General features: G+C 42.9%; 1 protein-coding gene across 3 annotated transcripts in view; it reads right to left on the bottom strand.

The window, feature by feature from the left end:
- Positions 1-10,066: 10,066 nt before the first annotated feature.
- Positions 10,067-24,179, bottom strand: part of LOC126295222 (uncharacterized) — a 150,353-nt gene continuing 136,240 nt past the window's right edge. For all 3 annotated transcript variants that reach the window (XM_049987565.1, XM_049987567.1, XM_049987566.1), the window contains 2 exons: positions 15,403-15,575; positions 10,067-11,732 (listed from right to left, as the gene is read on the bottom strand). In XM_049987565.1, coding sequence (XP_049843522.1) covers positions 11,624-11,732; positions 15,403-15,575 — 282 coding nt within the window. In that variant the 3' untranslated portion in view covers positions 10,067-11,623. The remainder of the gene's footprint in view (positions 11,733-15,402; positions 15,576-24,179) is intronic.

Here is a 24,179-nt window from a genome sequence, read left to right as displayed (position 1 = left end):
TAAAGGCACGAGAGAGGCAATTCTGACGTTACGGCTAATAATGGAAGCAAGGCTAAAGAAAAATCAAGACACGTTCATAGGATTTGTCGACCTGGAAAAAGCGTTCGACAATATAAAATGGAGCAAGCTGTTCAAGATTCTGAAAAAAGTAGGGGTAAGCTATAGGGAGAGACAGGTCATATACAATATGTATAACAACCAAGAGGGGATAATAAGAGTGGACGATCAAGAACGAAGTGCTCGTATTAAGAAGGGTGTAAGATAAGGCTGTAGCCTTTCGCCCCTATATTCAATCTGTACATCGAGGAAGCAACGATGGAAATAAAAGAAAGGTTCAGTAGTGGAATTAAAATACAAGGTGAAAGGATATCAATGATACGATTCGCTGATGACTTTGCTATCCTGAGTGAAAGTGAAGAAGAATTAAATGATCTGCTGAACGGAATGAACAGTCTAATGAGTACACAGTATGGTTTGAGAGTAAATCGGAGAAAGACGAAGGTAATGAGAAGTAGTAGAAATGAGAACAGCGAGAAACTTAACATCAGGATTGAGGGTCACGAAGTCAATGAAGTTAAGGAATTCTGCTACCTAGGCAGTAAAATAACCAATGACGGACGGAGCAAGGAGAACATCAAAAGCAGACTCGCTATGGCAAAAAAGGCATTTCTGGCCAAGAGAACTCTACTAATATCAAATACCGGCCTTAATTTGAGGAAGAAATTTCTGAGGATGTACGTCTGGAGTACAGCATTGTATGGTAGTGAAACATGGACTGTGGGAAAACCGGAACAGAAGAGAATCGAAGCATTTGAGATGTGGTGCTATAGACGAATGTTGAAAATTAGGTGGACTGATAAGGTAAGGAATGAGGAGGTTCTACGCAGAATCGGAGAGGAAAGGAATATGTGGAAAACACTGATAAGGAGAAGGGACAGGATGATAGAACATCTGCTAAGACATGAGAGAATGACTTCCATGGTACTAGAGGGAGCTGTAGGGGGCAAAAACTGTAGAGGAAGACAGAGATTGGAATACATCAAGCAAATAATTGAGGACGTAGGTTGCAAGTGCTACTCTGAGGTTAGCACAGGAAAGGAATTCGTGGTGGGCCGCATCAAACCAGTCAGTAGACTGATGAGGGGAAAAAAAAAAAACCATCTACATCTGGATTCCACAAGCCACTGCATGCTGTGTGTTGGAAGGTACCCTGTTCTATGACGAGTCATTTCCTTTCGTGTTCCACCTGTAAATAGAGCGGGGGGAAAACAACTGTCTGTATGCCTCCGTACAGCCCCTAATCTCTCTGATCTTCTCTTCGTGGTCCTTATGTGAACTGTACGTTGGCGGCAGTAGAATCGCTCCGCAGTCAGCCACAAATGGTGGTTTTCTAAATTTTCTCAATAGTGCTCCTCGAAAAGAATGTTGCCTTCCCTCTGGTGATTCCATTTGAATTCTTTAAGCATCTCCATAATACTTGATTGTTGTTGAAACACATTAGTAACAAATCTAGTAGCCCGCCTCTGAATTGCTTCAATGTTTTCCTTCAATCCGACCTGGTGCGGATCCCAAACATTCGAGCAGTGCTCGAGAAGAGGTAGCACTGGTGTCCTACATGTGGTCTCCTTTGCAGATGAACCTAAAAAAAAAAAAAAAAAAAAAAAAAGCATGTGAGATACGCCACCCTCTTCACTCGAACAAATCAATTTTTGATGTTATAAGCTATGCCTAAAATTTCCAATACAGATTTTGCTTATCTGAGGTTTCCAATAAACCTGCGATTTCAGTCCACAGATTCCGCGTTATTTCCCGATTGTAATACTTTCATCCTCAGTTTGCCACAAACTCTTTCTTGGACTAAACTGATCAGTTTCTCACGGCGCATATTTCGTGTGCGGGGACGTCGGTCGATTTGACCGTAGAAAACAAACGAATTTGAATTCCACCGATTGTCGTCGGAAGCCTGTACGTTCGGGAGATAAGATCGGCTGCGCCTTGGGGCGTACTGATTTGAAAAGATCGGCCGTCTCCGCGCGGATGTCGGCAACACCGTCTCAGAGCAAGGCCTCGGCGCTTGTTGGTGACGTCACGTCAGCTAGGCACGGCGAACGCCAGGTCTGTTGCAGGCAGAATGGCCTGGGCGTGCTTATCACTATAAATCTGTTATTTTTGGACAAAATTCTTGGTATTGTTTTGGATTCTGCAGTTTTATTTAGATGAAAGATTTTCTTACTCTCGTTAAGCTACAAATGAAGTTCATAGTTCTGTATTACTGAATCCTGTCGAAACAAATGTAGATCAACATGAGAAGATGCTTTGCCCATTGCAAGCTTCGGAAATCTTACATTCCAGTAACTGTATTTACTTGATCCATTTTGCTATCGAAACTTACCCCAACCGCCTTACAATTAACTCGTTTCTTTTATTTATGTATTTATTTTCTTTTGACATCGTCACTAGAAATGTGAACTAATTTACATGTGTAAATGTCCAACTGTTGCCAGTCATTAGATTACAGTAGTTTTCAACGAAAGGAATTTTAATGAGAAAACAAAATAGCTTCATACATCGAAAATAGTGCAGAGCTTAAACTTTTTTAAACATGCACATTAGAAAAGATAAATAGACCCCTCTTGCAAATTTTATTTGATAAAACAAGTATCTTTGTTTTGCCTCTTCTTCCGTCCCTCCCCCCCTCCACCAACGTGTACAATCGCATGATATTTCATTGACCTTCAGTGCTCCTCACCCCATAGTCAACCAAGATATCTAAAGAAGAGCACCAATATGTTCACAGTTTCTTGTAAAAGCAACCCAGTACAAACGTAACTTACTCAGATTTACAAATAAGGTAAAGAAGCACGAATTCTGTTGCTGCTGGACTGTGAAGTTGTTTTTGTATGTCAATGTTTGAAACAGGTGGAAATTTAAGTTCAGGAGTATACTATTTGTTAAGAAGTGTAATGAATTGCACAATTAATTGATTGCCGAAATCTCTCAGAACAATGTGTGTTGGTCAACTACCGCCAATAGTTTCACATTTTCCTGTGTCAGGGAGGGAGACACCACCATTATGAGTATGCCTGCAACAGACCTGGCGTTCGCTGCGCCGACCTGACGTGACGTCACGAAGAAGCGGCGAGGCCTTCCTTTGAGTCGGTGTTGATGTCGGACGTCGGAAGAATCCACCGATGTCAGAGCCAGTCTGCCCCCAGCCTTAGACACGCTGCGGTGGACTGCCCCCGCCAGCTGTCGCCGCCGGGATACTCTCGAAGGGCCACCAACGACACTGCTCTCGAAGAGAAAACGTCACGAGCCCATATATCGTCTCGCTCGCTACACAAGGAATCACCTGACTCCACGTTTACATGGGAGCAGCCGAATTGCCAAAGACACCTGCGCTCTTGGAGCCTTGCTGGGGGCCCTGGTCTCTGCCTCTGCACTCATAAGCGGTGCGGCCGCCCCTGCTTTGGAGCCAGCCTGAGGCCAACCCACCGACTCGCGAGCCCGGATCACTGCGCACACCACACATCTCAGCGAGACCCGTGTCCACATTCCGGTTGTCGTCATGCATACACTATGTGATTGAAAGTATCCAGACGCCAGACGGAAAAATATCTTACAAGTTTGTGGCGCCCTCCATCGGTAATGCTGGAATTCAATACGGTGTTGGCCCACCCTTAGTCTTGGCGACAGACGCCACTCTCGCAGGCATACATGCAGTCAGGTGCTGGAAGGTTTATTGGGGAATGGTAGCCCATGCTTCACGCACTGCTGCACTGAGGAGAGGTGTCGGATGTCGGTCAGTGAGGCCTGGCACGAAGTTGCCGTTCCAAAACATCCCAAAGGTGAAACTTCCTGGCAGATTAAAACTGTGTGCCCGACCGAGACTCGAACTCAGGACCTTTGCCTTTCGCGGGCAAGTGCTCTGCCAACTTTTTTTAAAAATTTTATTCGGTATTTTTTTTAAATCTCATTTTGCTGGGTTTTTTAAATCTGATCGGGGCGGACGTAGTATGACACCCTTTTAGAGTTCGTTGTTGATCTATTAACTCAGTTTTTTTTTATTACAGAGGGCAGCTAACCCTCTGACCGAACACGCAGAGCTACCGTGCCGGCGGCCAACTGAGCTACCGAAGCATGACTCACGCCCCGTCCTACCTTCCAAACTTTACAGAAGCTCTCCTGCGAACATTGCAGAACTAGCACTCCTGAAAGAAAGGATACTGTGAAGCCATGGCTTAGCCACAGCCTGGGGGATGTTTCCTGAATCAGATTTTCACTCTGCAGCCGAGTGTGCGCTGATATGAAATTTCCTGGCAGATTAAAACTGTGTGCCCGACCGAGACTCGAACTCGGGACCTTTGCCTTTCGCTGGCAAGTGCTCTACCAACTGAGCTGCCCAAGCGCGACTCACGCCCCGTCCTCACAGCTTTACTTATTCCAGTATCTCGTCTCCTACATTCCACATGCATCCTATCTCAAAGGTGTTCTGTAGGATTCAGGTCAGGGATCTGTGCAGGCCAGTCCATTACGGGGATGTTATTGTTGTGTAACCACTCCGCCACAGGCCGTGCGTAACAAACAGGTGCTTGACCATGCTGAAAGATGCGATCGCCATCCCAGAATTTTTCTTCAGCAGTGGGAGCAAGAAATCAATGTAGGCCTTTGCTGTGATAGTGCCACGCAAAACAAGGGGTGCAATCCCCTTCCGTGAAAAACACGACCACACAGTAACACCACCGCCTCCGACTTTTACTGTTGGCACTACACACTCTGGCAGATGACGTTCACCGGGCATTTGCCATACTCACACCCTGCCATCGGACCGCCACATTGTGTACCGTGATTCGTCACTCCACCACAACGTTATTCCACGGTTCAGTCGCCCAGTGTTTAATCTCCTTCAACCAAGCGAGGCATCGTTTGGCATTTACCGGCGTGATGTGTGTCTTATGAGCAGCCGCTCGACCATGAAATCCACGTTTTCTCACTACCCGCCTAACTGCCGTAGTACTTGCCTGATGCACTTTGGAATTCCTGGGTGATGGTCTCGATAGATGTCTGCCTATTACGCAACTGTCGGTGGTCTCTGTCAGTCAACAGACGAGGTCGGCCTGTACTCTTTTGTGCTGTACGTTTCCCTTCACGTTTCCACTTCAGTATCACATCGGCAACAGTGGACCTAGCGATGTTTGGGAGTGTGGAAATCTCACATACAGACATACAACGTAAGTCACACCCAATCACTTGGCTACGTTCGAAGTCCGTGACTTCTTTGGAACATCCCATCTTGCGCTCTCACAATGTCTAATGAATACTGAGGTCGTTGATATGGAGTACATGGCAGTAGATGGCAGCGCAATGCACTTAATATGAAAAATGTACATTTTTGGGGTGTATGGATACTTTTGCTCACATATTGTACATACATACATTAATCCTTGTTCCATAGATCATGAACACGACTGTTCGTAATGATGTGGAAAGTGTCACTTTAACATAAATTATCTTTACACAAAATAATTAATTAATTTTTTACAATTACTGCTTCATATCTAAAACTTCATCTACTTAGTAAAAGGAGTTTTCATTCAGAAATTCTTTTAATTTGCTTTTAACCTGTAACACTTTTAATTCTATTTGGCAAATGACCAAAGATTTTCATGGCAGCATAATTCACCCCTTTCTGTGCCAAACTGATATTTAATCCAAAATAGTGAAGATCATCCTTTTTTATAGTGTTGTAGCTATGCACTTTACTGTTATTTTTTTTAACTGAGATGTGTTATTAATGACAAATTTCATAACTGAATATATGTATTGCGAAGGTACTGTGAATATTCCGAGTTTCTTAAATAAATGTCTGCAAGGTGATCTTGGGTGGGCTCCAGCTATTATTCTGATTACATGTTTTTGCACAATGAATACTTTCTCTCTTAATGACGAATTGTCCCAAAATATGATGCCATATGAAAGCAGTGAATGGCAATAGACATAGTAGGCTAATTTACTGATATGTTTATTACCAAAATTTACAATAACCCTAATAGCATAAGTAGCTGAACCTAACCAATATATCATCGATGTGTTTCTCCCAGTTCAATTTCTCATCAGTGCACACACCCACAAATTTTGAATATTCTGTCTTAGCAATAGACTTCTGTTCATAGTCTATATTTATCAATGATGTTATGCCATTTACTGTACAGAATTGTATAAACTGTGTTTCTCCAGAATTTAGTGAGAGTCCCTTTGCAGATAACCATTTAACAATTTTACTGAAATAAATTATTTACAATTTCCTCAGCTGATTCTTGGTTGTTGGGTGTGATTACTATATTTTTATCATCAACAAAAGAACTCAATTTTCACCTTCATGGATATAGATGGCAAGTCATTAATGTGTATTAAGAACAAGAAGGGACCCAAGACTAACCCTGTGGGACACCATTCTTGATATGTCTCCTGTTAGAGCACTCTGTAGATTTTTGAAGACTATCTGTACTGCATTCTTCCAGTTAAATATGAATTAAACAATTTGTGCACTGTCCCATTCATACCACAATATTTAAGCTTATCTAGAAGAATTTCATGATTCACACAGTCTGAAGCCTTTGAGATGTCTGAAGCTTCACTTCTGCTGCTTCCGCCAGTTTGTGAAGATACTGCTCCCAGCAGAACTCGACTTGTGTTCATTTAAAAAAAAAATGCGACACTACCTTCTGGCGGCTGCCAGGGTGGCCGAGAGGTTGTCGGCTCTAGAGTCTGCGACTGCTACGAACGCAGGTTCGAATCCTGCCTCGGGCATGGATGTGTGTGATGTCCTTAGGTTAGTTAGGTTTAAGTATTTCTAAGTTGTACGGGACTGATGACCTCAGAAGTTAAGTCCCATAGTGCATTTGAACAACCTTCTGGCGCTTTGTAACTATGGTAATGGATGAGAAATAAAATTCCGAAATGATCTGCCAACAACCAGTTCTTAGCTGATTATTCATTGTTGCTCGGTCCCTTCTCCACACCCAACTAGTAGGGTTGAAATGTTATCAGGACTGTCACACATTACCCAACGACCCCAGAATCCATGGTAGGTTGTACAAATGTTTCGAATAATCTTCCAAGTCATCACTTTCACACCTCATGTAGAGATGCAAGGAGGATGGTTCTCCTAGTGCATCTTCAGATTGGGTGTAATGTGTTGAAAATACTCCACACATACAAACAGTCCACACTACACATGTCATCCCCTTCCCTCCCTCAACTCTCACCATGACTCCCATTAGTCAAATGTCATCAAGACTGTCAAGAATCGGCCTAATAACAGAATACTTTGGATTGAGATTACTATATTGGTTTTTTATTATTTTTGTGTGTTCCAGATTTGTGCCACCACAATTGCTAAGAGTATCTTACCACCACACTAGTTCTCTCCTTAGTCATATATCTCTCACATACTGAAATTTCTCCAGGCATTCCAGAAGCATGCTGGAACACACACTCTGTATAAATAATTACATTTCACAAGTATTCTTTGAGACTTGGTACTAATGTTTACCTCTCATCATTATAATACAATGGGCAAGTTTCAATGAAAATTTGTTACGTGCTACATTTTGGTAGTGTAATGCTCCTACCTAATTGCCCAAAACTTTTTGTTTTTGTCTACTAAAGCCTTAATGTTTCAGACAACTGTTCACAAGAAAAAGTGGACTATATGTTAATTTATTTCACTGATTGCAGATTGCAATGATAATGGATGACAAAAAGAAAGGAAATTATCATATAAATGCTGAAGCACTGTAACAAATTTCAAATATAATTGTCTCACAGTATTAGAAATAAGGCTTCCTGCCACGCTTTAGCACTATGAAAACTGTAAGTTTTTTGCTTCTACTTCAGTTTTTCTATAGTCTCATAGCATGTATTATTATAATGCACTTTTAATATTTTGATCTACTAGCTTTTGTTTAAGAGAAAGTGTTTGACTGATACGATGACTTTTTCGGTTAATTATAATCAATGGCTGTGATATTCATGAATTGTGAAAGAAAATATTTTGCTTGATGGAAGAGATTTAGTGGATCTAATTTCATTATAAAATTTAAAAAAAATAATTTAGAACAGAAAAAGGTATAATATCGGAAAATATGAACTGCTAACGCCAAAGAAGCAAAGTCCAACAAAAGACAACTTACTAGTTATTTCACAGGCTGCATTCCCTGTATTTAATCAAATCTCTATTAATCATAGCACTGAATTCTTTCTGTGTTGCGGTTGCAGGATGCATTCTGCAAAAACTGTGGTTATATCAGGGAACTATACAGGGTGTCACAAAAAGGTACGGCCAAACTTTTAGGAAACATTCCTCACACACTAATAAAGAAAAGATGTTATTTGGACATGTGTCCGGAAATCCTTAATTTCCATGTTAGAGGTCATTTTAGTTCATTACGTACTGTTTTTTCCTCGATTCACAATCAACATGTGTGGGCTGATGAGAATCCGCAATCAATTGTGCAATCACGTCATCAACACAGATTTTCTGTGAACGTTTGGGCAGGCATTGTTGGTGATGTCTTGATTGGGCCCCATGATCTTCCACCTACACTCAATGGAGCACGTTATCATGATTTCATACGGGATACTCTACCTGTGCTGCTAGAACATGTGCCTTTACAAGTACGACACAACATGTGGTTCGTGCACGATGGAGCTCCTGCACATTTCAGTTGTAGTGTTCGTACGCTTCTCAACAACAGATGCGGTGACCGACGGATTGGTAGAGGCGGGCCAATTCCGTGGCCCTCACGCTCTCTTGACCTCAAACCTCTCGACTTTCATTTATGGGGGCATTTCAAAGCTCTTGTCTATGCAACCCTGGTACCAAATGTAGAGACTCTTCGTGCTCGTATTGTGGACGGCTGTGATACAATACGCCATTCTCCAGGGCTGCATCAGCGCATCAGGGATTCCATGCAACGGTGGGTGGATGTATGTATCCTCGCTAACAGAGGACATTTTGAACATTTCCTGTAACAAAGTGTTTGAAGTTACGCTGGTACGTTTTGTTGCTGTGTGTTTGCTTTCCATGATTAATGTGATATGAAGAGAAGTAATAAAATGAGCTCTTACATCGAAAGTAAGCGTTTCCAGACACATGTCCACATAACATATTTTCTTTCTTTGTGTGTGAGGAATGTTTCCTGAAAGTTTGGCCGTACCTTTCTGTAACACCCTGTATATTTTAGGACTAGAACATACATTTGTTACCAGTGTGTCTTAAATTGCAAAGTTTGAGTAAAGAATTTCAGTTAATAAACAACATATCAACATTTCTGCATCATGGCTCATAAACAAAAGGCCACCTCAATCTGATGAAAATGGTGTATCAGGAAGGAGGTCATTTCTCGTTTATTTATTTATTTATTTTATTAAATGTGTCCCTAAGGGTACTATATGTTTGTCCACGTCTAAATAGTGAGAATTAGCTATCATTCCTTTTTATTAGTGTCTAATGTATTACACATTTGTAGACTACGATATGATCAATATTTGTTTATTTTTAGAATTGCATCACCATAAATATTGCTGTAATTGTTGCAGCAGCATGTATTAGTTCTGTGGAGAAATGCATAAAGTTTAACAGCCTGTGGTTGTGACAATATTTCTTTCAAGGCTGTAGTCAATATTTGTCCTGATAGCCTTAATGACTGTATTTTTTGTATCTATACCTTTCCTTATTTAAAAAACAAATGCCATAACATTTTTTGTTTTACATTATTAGAACTATAAAGAACAAATTAATGCACCACTGTAATATTGTATGACAAAAGCGCTGCGTGTAAAATAAAAACGAAAGATTTTAAAAATTAGTTTAAAGGCCACATTGCTTGGTTAAATCAGTTTAATTTAATGGAAATAAAATATCTGATATTTCACTGATTAGTAATATACTTAAAAGATTCTTGTTGGCCATGTGTTTTTATACTAAACTTAATATTAGCAGCTAGATAGGAAAGTCATACACAACCAAAGATCAACTTTATTTTAAATAAAAGACTTGGAGTAAATTCACCTTTGTAGAAAAAATTTATTTTCATTCATTTCAAAAAAAGTAATCCAAACTTAAGTAATATATATAATATTGGCACATAAAAAGCATGACTTTAATATTTGTTACAGTTTACTATTCCCTCATTTCAAACAATGTGTAAGCATTTATCAGGATGATATAAGGTTTTACCCAAAATTAAATCTGACATAAAAAAGCTAAGCAAAATCTAAGAGAGAAGCACTGTGAGTCAAATTTGTTGTGATACAGATGTGTATACATTGTTTTAAATTTAAAATCAACTGAGTTGGCTAAACACCAAATTGACTATCCATACATAAACATTTATTAGTAAAGCACAGTAGTGGTAAAGGCTGGTGATATCACCACAAATCTATCAACACTGTTACCAGTCTCTTTATTACTATAAATTCACTAACACATTTTTCATCATCTTGCTATTCAAAATAACTGTCATAAATTCTGTACATGATCAGAATCGTTTTCCACATTAGAGTTACAGAAGTTTTGAAACAATATTTTTACCAATAATAATTATGTATGCAGTTTACATGAAAGTGTTTACATAGAAATTCAAATATAAACAACAGATTTCTGTACATTTGAAATGAAATTTCACTAGAAAAATATGGTTTATTTTTTATACTAAGCAAGAAGTAATCTGAACTTATTGTTGTAAATAGTAAATATAATCAGTACCAGTGAAACACACTGTTACAAAAAGCTCTACGTCTCAAAAATTTGTGATATCTTACTGGTCTCTCCATTTTCAAAAACTGTATAAATTAATCAAACTGTAGAGAGATATTTGCCTCTCTTCAAGAATTAATGTTCTACCAAAAATACTTGTAGAAAGGGAAAGAATGGACAGTTCCTGAGCATACGTACTGGAAAAATGATACTGTCAGTTTGAAAATAATATCGGTATCATTCTAGTTGAGCATCAAAGTTAGCGCAGTTGCCTAGCAACTTAATAATCAGCTCATTTTTTGTGTTTCAGTCTGTGAATAGCCGTCAGTAGATTCGTAAAATGTACAGGCTTAATAACGCTGGAAAAATAACATACCATGGAGTTGGTGTCATGGCCATATACAGTTCCTTGGTTAGCTGTTAAATGTAGAATCATAATAAATCAAACCACAGCAAGGTCTTAATGCCATGATCATGTCTCAGTGGACCAGGAAAATGAATACGATCGTGAGTGACAGTATGTGTCTGGCATCAACCGTAAGAAACTCCAGGAAGTATTTTCCAAGTAATAATATTGCTTTTAACGTTAACGTTTATTGCAGAGTGGATATTATTTACAATTACAAAACGGTGTTTACCATTAATGGTGTTTGAAGCAATTTATCATTGAACACACAGTTGTCTGATTCGCTTTGCTTCAGATTCTTCTCTCACAGATACAGAACCCTTTTTAACCATTACGAGTAATTACTAAGCTGACGAAAAGCATGGCATCCACACTGGATGTGCACTGTGCCTTGAGCACAATTACCGACCCAAATGACCCAGTGTCTGCATCTTCGTGGTGCGCTGGCGTTTTCATCAGGACTTGCCTTCTAGTTTTTCCTTTTCCGCCAACTCTTTCAGTATTGCTTCCCTCTCTCGTAATTCCTTGCCTTCCCAGTGCCTCACTTTCAAATCAGCAAAGAACCTGAAACAGACATCACTCACTATGACTCCACCAATTACTCGAACGTGACATGTATAATTAAAATTGGTACACTTGTATATGTGCCGCATCTCAAAAGGTAGCCCCCACTGGCTGTAGGTACACTTCTGGCTATTAGTACTGCAGAACCGTGACGTCGACGTACAACAAACACCAGGCTGGCATGAAGTCCACTGCATGCTCGGAGCAACAATTGATTCGCAGTTTCGTGCAGCAACACAGGGCAGGTAAGAGTGATGCAATCCACGTTCTCAGAATAGATTGATTCAGCTGCCCCTACCGATGTCATTTTATGCAACCTGCAATGTTCTATCTACCCTTCAAAAACCAGGTGCGATTTTCCATATTCTAGGGTCCGCTACGTGTGAACTATTACTGCTTCAGAAAGAAATGAACAAGACATTTTTGTAGGAAATTTAATATAGTTAAAATTTGTACTGGGTTATGTTTTCGCTAGAGGCAGTAGTTTCATGATTATTGAGGAGAAACGCATTGTACAAAAATTTCCGACTACACGAACTATTCCCAATATTCGACCGTTTCTATTGCGGGGACATAGAGATAGGCAGAGGGAGATTGACAGACGGACAGCAAAGCGATTCTGTCGGGGTTCCATTTCTAGAGAAAGCAATAATTTTAGCTCCTGCTGCGTACATTCATGCAAAAATGCTTGACGCGAAGTATTTGGAAAAGTGTACAGCCAACGGAAATATGCTCTCGGATGAACAAACAGTGCGGCAGTAGTTGTTTGAACCGTCCGAGTATTTACGAGTGGGTGGGAAAATTCAAAAGAGGCCTCGAATGTGCGACCAACTCCACAGCTCCGGGCGTGTGACACCAGCGTCCGACTCAGCACTGCCAGCTCTTGCTGACTGATCCACTTATCCAAGACGACCGACAACTCACAGATAAACAATCGGCCGAAAAACGCGAGTTAGTGTCGGTACAGCTCACTGCACCACAGTCCATCCCCGGTAGGTGAGTGCTCAGCGCGACAGAATGTCAATCCTAAGGGCCCGGGTTAGATTCCCGGCTGGGTCGGAGATTTTTTCCGCCCAGGGACTGGGTCTTGTGTTGTCTTAATCATCATCATTTCATCCCCGTCGACACGCAAGTCGCCGAAGTGGCGTCAAATCGAAAGACTTGCACCCGGCGAATGGTCTACCTGACGGGAGGCCGTAGCCACACGACATTATTTACATACTGCACCACAAAGCAGAAGAAAACTTTTGCATGGTGGGTTCCCAGAGAGCTTACCGTTCATCACAAGGGACACACACTTTGCCTCTGAGGCAAGTTCAGAAATCCTTTGCAGTAGCGAAGGTGATGGCACTATTGAACAGAATTTTCACCTGCTACAAAAACTGGAAACATCATTTTAAGCCACCAGCTAAGTGTCAAAGCATGCAGTCGAAACACCCTGAATTACAAAAGCAGCCATCGGCTGATAACATCATGTTTCATGTTGGTCATCTTCTCGAGTGAACCCATCCCAGTTATCTGGGATTTTTTTTATGAACACATCATCAACAGCCTTTCATATTGAGCTGCAACTGAGAAAAAAGTCAAGCCCGTGATGAAGAGAGGAAATGTCCAGGACTGCAAAGCAAAGGTGTCCTGCTTCTTCTACAGGTGGATGTGTGTGATGTCCTTAGGTTGGTTAGGTTTAAGTAGTTCTAAATTCAAGGGACTGATGACCTCACATGTTAAGTCCCACAGTGCTCAGAGCCATTTGAACAGGTGACACATACATAAGCATCCTGTCTGATTACATGCATCTACTCATGTCCACTGTGCAGTCCGACGGACTTGGGCAGTTCCAAAACGACAATGTGACTCCCTATCCGTCCAGAATTGCTACAGAATGGCTCCAAGAACAACTTCTGAGTTTCAACACTTCCGCTGTCCACCAAACACCCCAGACATGAACAGTAGTGAGCATATCTGGGATGCCTTGCAACGTGCTGTTCAGAAGAGACCTCCGCACCTCGTAATCTCCCGGATTTATGGACAGCCCTGGTGTCAATTCCTTCCAGAACTACACTACTGCCCATTACAATTGCCACACCACCACGAAGATGACGAGCTACAGGCGCGAAATTTAACCGACAGGAAGAAGATGCTGTGATTTGCAAATGATTAGCTTTCCAGAGCATTCACGCAAGGCTGGCGTCGGTGGCGACACCTACAACGTGCTGACATGTGGAAAGTTTCCAACCGATTTCTCATACACAAACAACAGTTGACCGGCGTTGCCTGTTGAAACGTTGTTGTGATGCCTCCTGTAAGGAGGAGAAATGCGTACCTTCACGTTTCCGACTTTGATAAAGCTCGGATTGTAGCCTATCGCGATTTCGGTTTATCGTATCGCGATGTGGCTGCTGGTTTCGGTCGAGATCCGACGACTGTTAGCAGAATATGGAATCGGTGGGTTCAGGAGGGTAATACGGAACGCCGAGCTGCATCCCAATGGCTTCGTATCACTAGCAGTCGGGATGACAGGCATCTTATCCACACGGCTGTAACGGATCGTCCAGCCACGTCTCGATCCTTGAGTCAACAGATGAGGTCGTTTGCAAGACACCAACCACCTGGACGAACAGTTCAACGACGTTTGTAGCAGCACGGACTATCAGCTCGGAGACCATGGTTGCGGTTACTGTTGACGCTGCATCACAGACAGGAGCTCTTGCGATGGTATACGCGACGACGAACCAGGATGCACAAATGGCAAAACGTCATTTTTTTCGGATGAATCCAGGTTCTGTTTACAGCATCACGATGGTCGCATCCGTGTTAGGCGACATCCCGGCGAACGCACATTGGAAGCGTGTATTCTTCATCGCCATACTGGTGTATGACCCGGCGTGACGGTGTGGGGTGCCGTGCCATTGGTTATACATCTCAGTCACCTCTTGTTCGCATTGACGGCGATGTGAACAGTGGACGTTACATTTCAGATGTGTTACGACCCGTGGCTCTACCCTTCATTCGATCCCTGTGAAACCCTCCATTACAGCAGGATAATGCACGACCGCATTTCGCAGGTCCTGCACTGACCTTTCTGGATACAGAAAATGTTCGACTCCTACCCCAGCCAGCACATTCTCCAGATCTCTCACTAACTGAAAACGTCAGGTCAATGGTGGCCGAGCAACTGGCTCGTCACAATATGTCAGTCTCTACTTGTGATGAACTGTGGTATCGTGTTGAAGCTGCATGGGCAGCTGTACCTGTACACGCCATCCGAGCTCTGTTTGACTCAATGCTCAGGCGTATCAAGGCTGTTATTCCAGCCAGACATGGTTGTTCTGGGTACTGATTTCTCAGGATCTATGCACCCAAATTGCGTGAAAATGTAAACACATGTCAGTTGTAGTATAATATATTTGTCCACTGAATACGTGTTTATCATCTGCATTTTTTCTTGGTGTAGCGATCGTAATGGCCAGTAGTGTACTTCAGACATTACTCGAGTCCATGCCACGTTATACTGCGGCAGTTCCGCGTGCTCGCGAGGGCCATACAGTATATTAGGCAGGCGTACCAGTTTCTTTGCCTCTTCAGTGTGTGTGGTGTTGGAATTTTACAAGCCAGCAGTGTAATTTACCAAGTACCTGAGGCACGGTCTCGCGCCGAACCCTCGCCTTACCTGTCCTTGACGTGCTGCAGCACCTGCTGCTCCGCCTCGGTGAGCCCCTCTCGCAGAGTCCTCAGGTTCAAGCGCAGCACCTCCCTGCAGTTGGCCCCTACGATGTGCGTCGCCTGGCCCTCGCGCGTCAGCGCGTGGTACACGGCGAGCTTACCCAGCTCCACACCCTGGCTCTGGGAACAAAAAGCGCCAGAGGTGGACTAGGCTTCGTTCAGAGGCGCCATTACATTCCGTGGGATGTAGGGAAACTAGGAAAAGGAGAGAACTGAAGTGCTGAGGCGTGGTGCTATAGAACGGGGGTCTCCAAACTTTTTAGTCCACGGGCCACATTGACTCCTCCACGAAGTCATAAGGGCCTAGATCTACCTAGTGGGATTAAAGCACCCTAGCACTCCATGATCACCGTAATGTAAGGCTAAAGGAAAGACGAAATCTCAAAAATCTAAGAATGTTGGAATAGCTAGCACTGAAACGAACTACGATTTGTATTTAAGTACATAAGTTTGATTGGTGGACGTACGTGGCCGAAATTCTGGCGTATTTTATTCTGGCGAATTTCACCGACAAAACAGTATGTCACTGCACATTCTTCACGAAAGCGTCCTTCAAAGTTGACAAAACCTCAAAATCATTGTTAGCAACACTATTACTGCAAGACGTAAGAGAGGTGTGGTATGTCAACGCTTTGTTGTTTCAAGCGGCGCAGCAAGAGGTCTTGTAGCGAGTATCAGAGCTGATGTCGCGGTGTACTGGTCGCGATAGGCCTCGAAACTCAGTTGTTGGCAGTATGGGTAGCAGTCAAATATTTGGCGGGTCGCAAACCGGGGATGTCCGGCCAGATAACGCGGGCCCGTTTGCCGGCTCTCAGGGGCCGGTTTCGGCCCCCGGGCCCCAGTTTGCAGACCCCTGCTATAGAAGGATCGTGAAAGTTCGGTGGACTGACAAGACCAGGGGCTCCCAACAAAATTCTCTCCAGGACCCCCTCATAGAGCATGACTGGTACCTTGTCATATCACAGCATCAAGTACCTAAAAAATGCAAATTAAGAGTTATTTTATACGTTTTCCATTTTTGGTACTCAGAAAAAACATTGACAAGTTCATTGTTGAAAGCATATTGAGCTTAATACTTCTTCAATTTAGCCATCATTGTTATTGTTAAATTTTTGATTATTGCACAAAATGTTTGTCTTCAAATTTGGGTTTTTTAGCATAACGAACTCCTTAAAAAAATAAAAATTGATTTGAACTGAAAATGACAGGAAAAAATTTAAACTGAGAGTACTGGTCTTTCAACTGTACTCCACTTGAGACTGCATTGCGTAGACAGGTGTGAAAAATAAGAAAACACTAATTTCATACAAGGTATTACTTACTTGAAAAAATTCAGTTACAACAGAGTACTCCATCAGTATACAGTTAGTTTTAATTTTCGGTTTTTAGTGAGATGAGATCAATGTGACCGTTGAATCCATTATTTCTGAAATATTAGGTTCCGCACTTGAGACTTTCACTCTGAAATCCGACAGCATGTCGAGCCGATTCCTATATTTGCTTTTCATGAAACACATGGAAGAAAACGCTTGCTCACACCAATATGTCGTTGCAAATGGAAGGATCTTTTTCATTGCCTTAACTCCAAGTTTCTTGTAGTCCTTGTGTGCTGACGCCCAGAAGTCTGTAATTTTATCACCGATGTAAATGTTAATGATCGTACCGCAGCTGGACAGATCCACAAGTTGATGTGGCTCTTCTTGAGTGACGCCTTGGATTTTGTCTGCTTATTCACAGCTGAAGGGATTGCGAATCCATCTGTCGTCAGAGTCAGGTTCAGGGAAATACTCCCTGAAAGTGGTGGCTAGGCTGTGTAGATGCTCGGCTACATTGATCTTTATCTGGTCAGGCAAACTCTCCTCTGATGACTCCGAGGATTGTTTTAAAGTAGATAAGCTAGTTAGTGACTCGTTTTATATCCTTGACGCCCAGATCTGACACTTTTTGACCATAGCACTAATCTTATCCTCAACTTTGACCATGTCTACATTTTTCCCCCGTAAACTCAAGTTTATCACATTCAAGTGTTCAAACACATGAGCTAAGCACGCAACTGAGCAAAGCCAAGAGAAGTTAGCGAGAAAATCAGAGTACTTGGTGTCAAGAACGAAGACACGAACCTCGTCTCTAAGTTCAAAAAAATCTTGACAAGATCCTTCCTCGAGAAAGCCATCTTACTTCCGTATGAACAAGAAGTTGCTCATGCTCACTGCCTATCTCTTTCACTCTAGGAAGACACTGGACGCAGAAGTTAGCGTTCGCTAAAGCTCTGCTCATACAGGAAGCGGCCAAAACAAAAAATAATCTGTTTTCATACGAAATATGTTTAATATATTTTTTATTCCAATAACATCTTGCGGACCCCTCTAGCATAGGGAAGCACTGGACTAGACAAACAAAAGAACAGGTGCCACATTACTAACTGTCTGGCTGCGGTAATACGTACAAGTATGGCAATGATGTCACTAATAACTGGTATCAGTATCAAACGGTATGCGATGCGGTACAGACAGAACGCGGTGACAAGAAAACGAAGAAGACAAAGCTACTATCTTACAAAGTAATGGATACGCCTATTACACAATGCGTGTTTTTTAAGTATGTACAGTTTTGAAATTTAAAAAAAGGCGTGCTAAGATATCTCAGTAATGTTATTTTTACACCAAAGTCTGTACCTTAATCTAGTTTTCTACACTCCTGGAAATGGAAAAAAGAACACATTGACACCGGTGTGTCAGACCCACCATACTTGCCCCGGACACTGCGAGAGGGCTGTACAAGCAATGATCACACGCACGGCACAGCGGACACACCAGGAACCGCGGTGTTGGCCGTCGAATGGTGCTAGCTGCGCAGCATTTGTGCACCGCCGCCGTCAGTGTCAGCCAGTTTGCCGTGGCATACGGAGCTCCATCGCAGTCTTTAACACTGGTAGCATGCCGCGACAGCGTGGACGTGAACCGTATGTGCAGTTGACGGACTTTGAGCGAGGGCGTATAGTGGGCATGCGGGAGGCCGGGTGGACGTACCGCCGAATTGCTCAACACGTGGGGCGTGAGGTCTCCACAGTACATCGATGTTGTCGCCAGTGGTCGGCGGAAGGTGCACGTGCCCGTCGACCTGGCACCGGACCGCAGCGACGCACGGATGCACGCCGAGACCGTAGGATCCTACGCAGTGCCGTAGGGGACCGCACCGCCACTTCCCAGCAAATTAGGGACACTGTTGCTCCTGGGGTATCGGCGAGGACCATTCGCAACCGTCTCCATGAAGCTGGGCTACGGTCCCGCACACCGTTAGGCCGTCTTCCACTCACGCCCCAACATCGTGCAGCCCGCCTCCAGTGGTGTCGCGACAGGCGTGAATGGAGGGACGAATGGAGACGTGTCGTCTTCAGCGATGAGAGTCGCTTCTGCCTTGGTGCCAATGATGGTCGTATGCGTGTTTGGCGCCGTGCAGGTGAGCGCCACAATCAGGACTGCATACGACCGAGGCACACAGGGCCAACACCCGGCATCATGGTGTGGGGAGCCATCTCCTACACTGGCTGTACACCTCTGGTGATCGTCGAGGGGACACTGAATAGTGCACGGTACATCCAAACCGTCATCGAACCCATCGTTCTACCATTCCTAGACCGGCAAGGGAACTTGCTGTTCCAACAGGACAATGCACGTCAGCATGTATCCGGTGCCACCCAACTTGCTCTAGAAGGTGTAAGTCAACTACCGTGGCCAGCAAGATGTCCGGATCCGTCCCCCATTGAGCATGTTTGGGACTGGATGAAGCGTCGTCTCACGCGGTCTGCACGTCCAGCACGAACGCTGGTCCAACTGAGGCGGCAGGTGGAAATGGCATGGCAAGCCGTTCCACAGGACTACATCCAGCATCTCTACGATCGTCTACATGGGAGAATTGCAGCCTGCATTGCTGCGAAAGGTGGATATACACTGTACTAGTGCCGACATTGTGCATGCTCTGTTGCCTGTGTCTATGTGCCTGTGGTTCTGTCAGTGTGATCATGTGATATATCTGACCCCAGGAATGTGTCAATAAAGTTTCCCCTTCCTGGGACAATAAATTCACGGTGTTCTTATTTCAATTTCCAGGAGTGTACATAATTTCCGTCAGTATTGAGGCACTTGTCATAACGTTGTGCCAGTTTTTGAATACCCTCCTCACAGAAGTCTGCCGCCTGACTTGTTAACCACTGCATCGTCACTGTTTTGACTTCGTCATCGTCTTGAAGACGCTGACCGCGCAGGTGTTTCTCCAAGTGCAGGGACAGATGGTAGTCACCGGGTGCAAGATCGGGGCTGTACGGAGGATGATCTGGAGTTTACCATCGGAAAGATGTGATGAGATGTTTGGTCTGATAAGCCACACGTGGACGGGCATTGTCTTGCATCAAAACGATGCCCTTGCTCAACTTGACACATCTTTTGTTCTGAATTGAACGTCGCAGGTTGCGCAGTGACTTACAGCAAACTGCTGCATTGATTGTCTCATTACGAGGCAGAAATTTCACAAGCAATACTCCTTTACTGACCCAAAAAACTGTGCACTTCGTTTTCCGGCCAAAAATTGTTTGCTTAAGCTTCACTTTTCTGGGTGAATCTGAATGCCGCCATTCCGTGGACTGTCGCTTTGATTCTGGTGTGACGTAGGCCACCCATGTTTCATCCCCGTAACAATTTGGCTTAAGAAATCATCATCATCGTTGTCGTACCGCTCAAGGAAAGTCAGTGCACTGTCTAAACGTTTGGTTTTGTGCACATCCGTCAACATTTTCCGTACCCAACGTGCGCACAATTATCGGTAATTCAAGTGCTCGGTCACAATGCCATGCAAAACACTACGAGAGACAGTAGGAAAATCATCCCGCAGGGAGAAAATCGTAAAGCGTCTGCTTTCTCTCGCCCTATTGTCTACTTCCTGCACCAATCTTTCATAAACAACTGAAGGACGCCCACTCCATTGTTCATCCTGCACGTTTGTGCGACCATCTTTAAATGCTTTCACCCACTTTATTACCATTCCATCACTCATGATGTTTTCTCCGTAAACTGCACAGATCTCACGATGAATATCGATCGCTTCTAGGCCTTTAGCACTAAGAAATCTTATAACAGCCCGTACTTCACAGTCTGCGGGACTCACGATTATCGGAGGCATCTTAAACACCCAGTACACAACGTAAACAAGGAAGAATCAGACTGTAATGGCGTCAGTGCGTAGATTAAGGTACAGGCTTTCATGTAAAAATAAAATTATTGAGATATCTCGTATATGAAAGCATATCTTGGACATAGTCTGAGAAAGACAACAGATGAACACTCTGACCTGCAATGAAATTTTTATGGAAAGGTAAGGGATCAAACACAGAGCAGTATTATAATAGAAAGACAGAGTGTATATTGCCGGCCGCTGTGGCCGAGCGGTTCTAGGCGCTTCAGTCCGGAGCCGCGAAGCTCGTACGATCGCAGGTTCGAATCCTGCCTTCGGGCATGGATGTGTGTGATGTCCTTAGTTAGGTTTATGTAGTTCTAAGTCTAGGGGACTGATGACCTCAGTTAAGTCCCATAGTGCTGAGAGCCATTTCAACCATTTGAATGTTGTTGTTGTTGTGGTGTTTAGTCCTGAGACTGGTTTGATGCAGCTCTCCATGCTATTCTACCCTGTGCAAGCTTCTTCATCTCCCAGTACTTACTACAAAGCTACATCCTTCTAAATCAGCTTGGTGTATTCATCTCTAGGTCTCCCTCTACGATTTTTACCCTCCACGCTGCCCTCCAATACTAAATTTGTGATCCCTTGATGCCTCAGAACATGTCCTACCAACCGATACCTTCTTGTGGTCAAGTTGTGCCACAAACTTCTCTTCTCCCCAATTATATTCAATACCTCCTCATTAGTTACGTGATCTACCCATCTAATCTTCAGCATTCTTCTGTAACACCACATTTCGAAAGCTTCTACTCTCTTCTTGTCCAAACTATTTATCGTCCATGTTTCACTTCCATACATGGCTACACTCCATACAAATACTTGCCGGTCTACATTTTATGTCCTCTCTACTTCGACCATCATCAGTTATTTTGCTCCCCAAATAGGAAAACTCCTTTACTACTTTAAGTGTCTCATTTCCGAATCTAATTCCCTCGGCATCACCTGACTTAATTCTACTACATTCCATTATCCTCGTTTTCCTTTTGTTGATGTTCATCTTATATACTCCTCTCAAGACACTGTCCATTCAACTGCTCTTCCAAGTCCTTTGCTGTCTCTGACAGAATTACAATGTCATCAGCGAACCTCAAAGTTTTTATTTCTTCTCCATGGATTTTAATACCTACTCAAAATTTTTCTTTTGTTTCCTTTACTGCTTGCTCAATATACAGATTGAATAACATCGAGGAGATGCTACAACCCTGTCTTACTCCCTTCCCAACCACTGCTTCCCTTTCATGTGCCTCGACTCTTATAACTGCCATCTGGTTTCTGTACAAATTGTAAATAGCCTTTCGCTCCCTGTATTTTCCCCTGCCACCTTTAGAATTTGAAAGAGAGTATTCCAGTAAACATTGTCAAAAGCTTTCTCTAAGTCTACAAATGCTAGAAACGTAGGTTTGCCTTTCCTTAATCTTTCTTCTAAGATAAGTCGTAAGATCAGTATTGCCTCACGTGTTCCAGTATTTCTACGGAATCCAAACTGATCTTCCCCGAGGTTGGCTTCTACTAGTTTTTCCATTCGTCTGTAAAGAGTTCGTGTTAGTATTTTGCAGCTGTGGCTTATTAAATAGTTCGGTAATTTTCACATCTGTCACGACCTGCTTTCTTTGGGATTGGAATTATAATATTCTGCTTGAAGTCTGAGGGTATTTCGCCTGTTTCATACATCTTGCTCACCAGATGATGGAGTTTTGTAAGGACTGGCTCTCCCGAGGCTGTCAGTAGTTCCAATGGAATGTTGTCTACTCCGGGGGCCTTGTTTCGACTCGGGTCTTTCAGTGCTCTGTCAAACTCTTCACGCAGTATCGTTTCTCCCATTTCATCTTCATCTACATCCTCTTCCATTTCCATAATATTGTCCTCGAGTACATCGCCCTTGTATAGACCCTCTATATACTCCTTCCACCTTTCTGCTTTCTCTTCTTTGCTTAGAACTGGGTTTCCATCTGAGCTCTTGATGTTCATACAAGTGGTTCTCTTATCTCTAAAGGTGTCTTTAATTTTCCTGTAGGCAGTATCTATCTTACCAATAGAGAGATAAGCCTGTACATCCTTACATTTGTCCTCTAGCCATCCCTGCTTATTTTGCACTTCCTGTCAATCTCATTTTTGAGACGTATGTATTCCTTTTTGCCTTCTTCATTTATTGCATTTTTATTTTTTCTCCTTTCATCAATTAAATTCAATATTTCTTCTGTTACCCAAGGATTCCTACTAGCCCTCGTCTTTTTACCTACTTGATCCTCTGTTGCCTTCACTACTTCATCCCTCAAAGCTACCCATTCGTCTTCTATTGTATTTCTTTCTCCCATTCCTGTCAATTGTTCCCTTATGCTCTCCCTGAAACTCTGTAAAACCTCTGTTTTTTTTTCAGTTTATCCAGGTCCCATCTCCTTAAATTCCCACCTTTTTGCAGTTTCTTCAGTTTAGATGTGGGCTTCGTTACCCAATCTTGGCCACAATAATGCGTTCACTATGCTATTTGTAGTAGCTTACCCGCATTCCTATTTTCCTATTCATTATTAAACCTACTCCTGCATTACCCCTATTTGATTTTGTGTTTATCACCCTGTAGTCACCTGACCAAATGCCTTGCTCCTCCTGCCACCAAATTTCACTAATTCCCACTATATCTAACCAATAGAGTGTGGGCAGAGTCCACATCTGCCCCTGGAAATGTCTTACAATTTCAAACCTGATTCCTAAATCTTTGTCTTACCATTATATAATCTATCTGATACCTTTTAGTATCTCCAGGCTTCTTCCATGTATACAACCTTCTTTCATGATCCTTAAACCAAGTGTTAGCTGTGATTAAGTTGTGCTCTGTGCAAAATTCTACCAAGCGGCTTCCTCTTTCATTTCTTAGCCCCAATCCATATCCACCTACTACGTTTCCTTCTCTCCCTTTTCCTACACTCGAATTCCAGTCACCCATGACTATTAAATTTTCATCTCCCTTCACTATCTTAATAACTTTTTTTATTTCATCATACATTTCTTCAATTTCTTTGTCATCTGCAGAGCTAGTTGGCATATAAACTTGTACTACTGTAGTAGGTGTGGGCTTCGTAACTATCTTGGCCACAATAATGCGTTCACTATGCTGTTTGTAGTAGCTTACCCGCATTCCTATTTTCCTATTCGTTATTAAACCTACTCCTGCATTACCCCTATTTGATTTTGTGTTTATAACCCTGTAGTCACCTGACCAAAAGTCTTGCTGCTCCTGCCACCGAACTTCTCTAATTCCCTCTATATCTAACTTTAACCTATGCATTTCCGTTTTAAAATTTTCTAACCTACCTTCCCGATTTAATGTATACTGCATAAATAAAACTCAGGACACAGATACGTGAAACGGAAACAATGCATCAACAGGATGGGGAAGACAGTTTAGTTAAACAAGTAACCAATTACAAACCAACAGGAATGGGAAATGTAGGAGCACTAAGGAACAATTGGCTTCAGTGAGGGGAGAGAAGGTTGCAG

Source organism: Schistocerca gregaria, chromosome 11 (assembly GCF_023897955.1).
Source record: "Schistocerca gregaria isolate iqSchGreg1 chromosome 11, iqSchGreg1.2, whole genome shotgun sequence".
NCBI classification, from domain to species: Eukaryota; Metazoa; Arthropoda; class Insecta; order Orthoptera; family Acrididae; genus Schistocerca; species Schistocerca gregaria.
The sequence above is the reverse complement of the archived record's forward strand: the minus strand, read 5'-3'. Positions and strand labels throughout refer to the sequence as shown.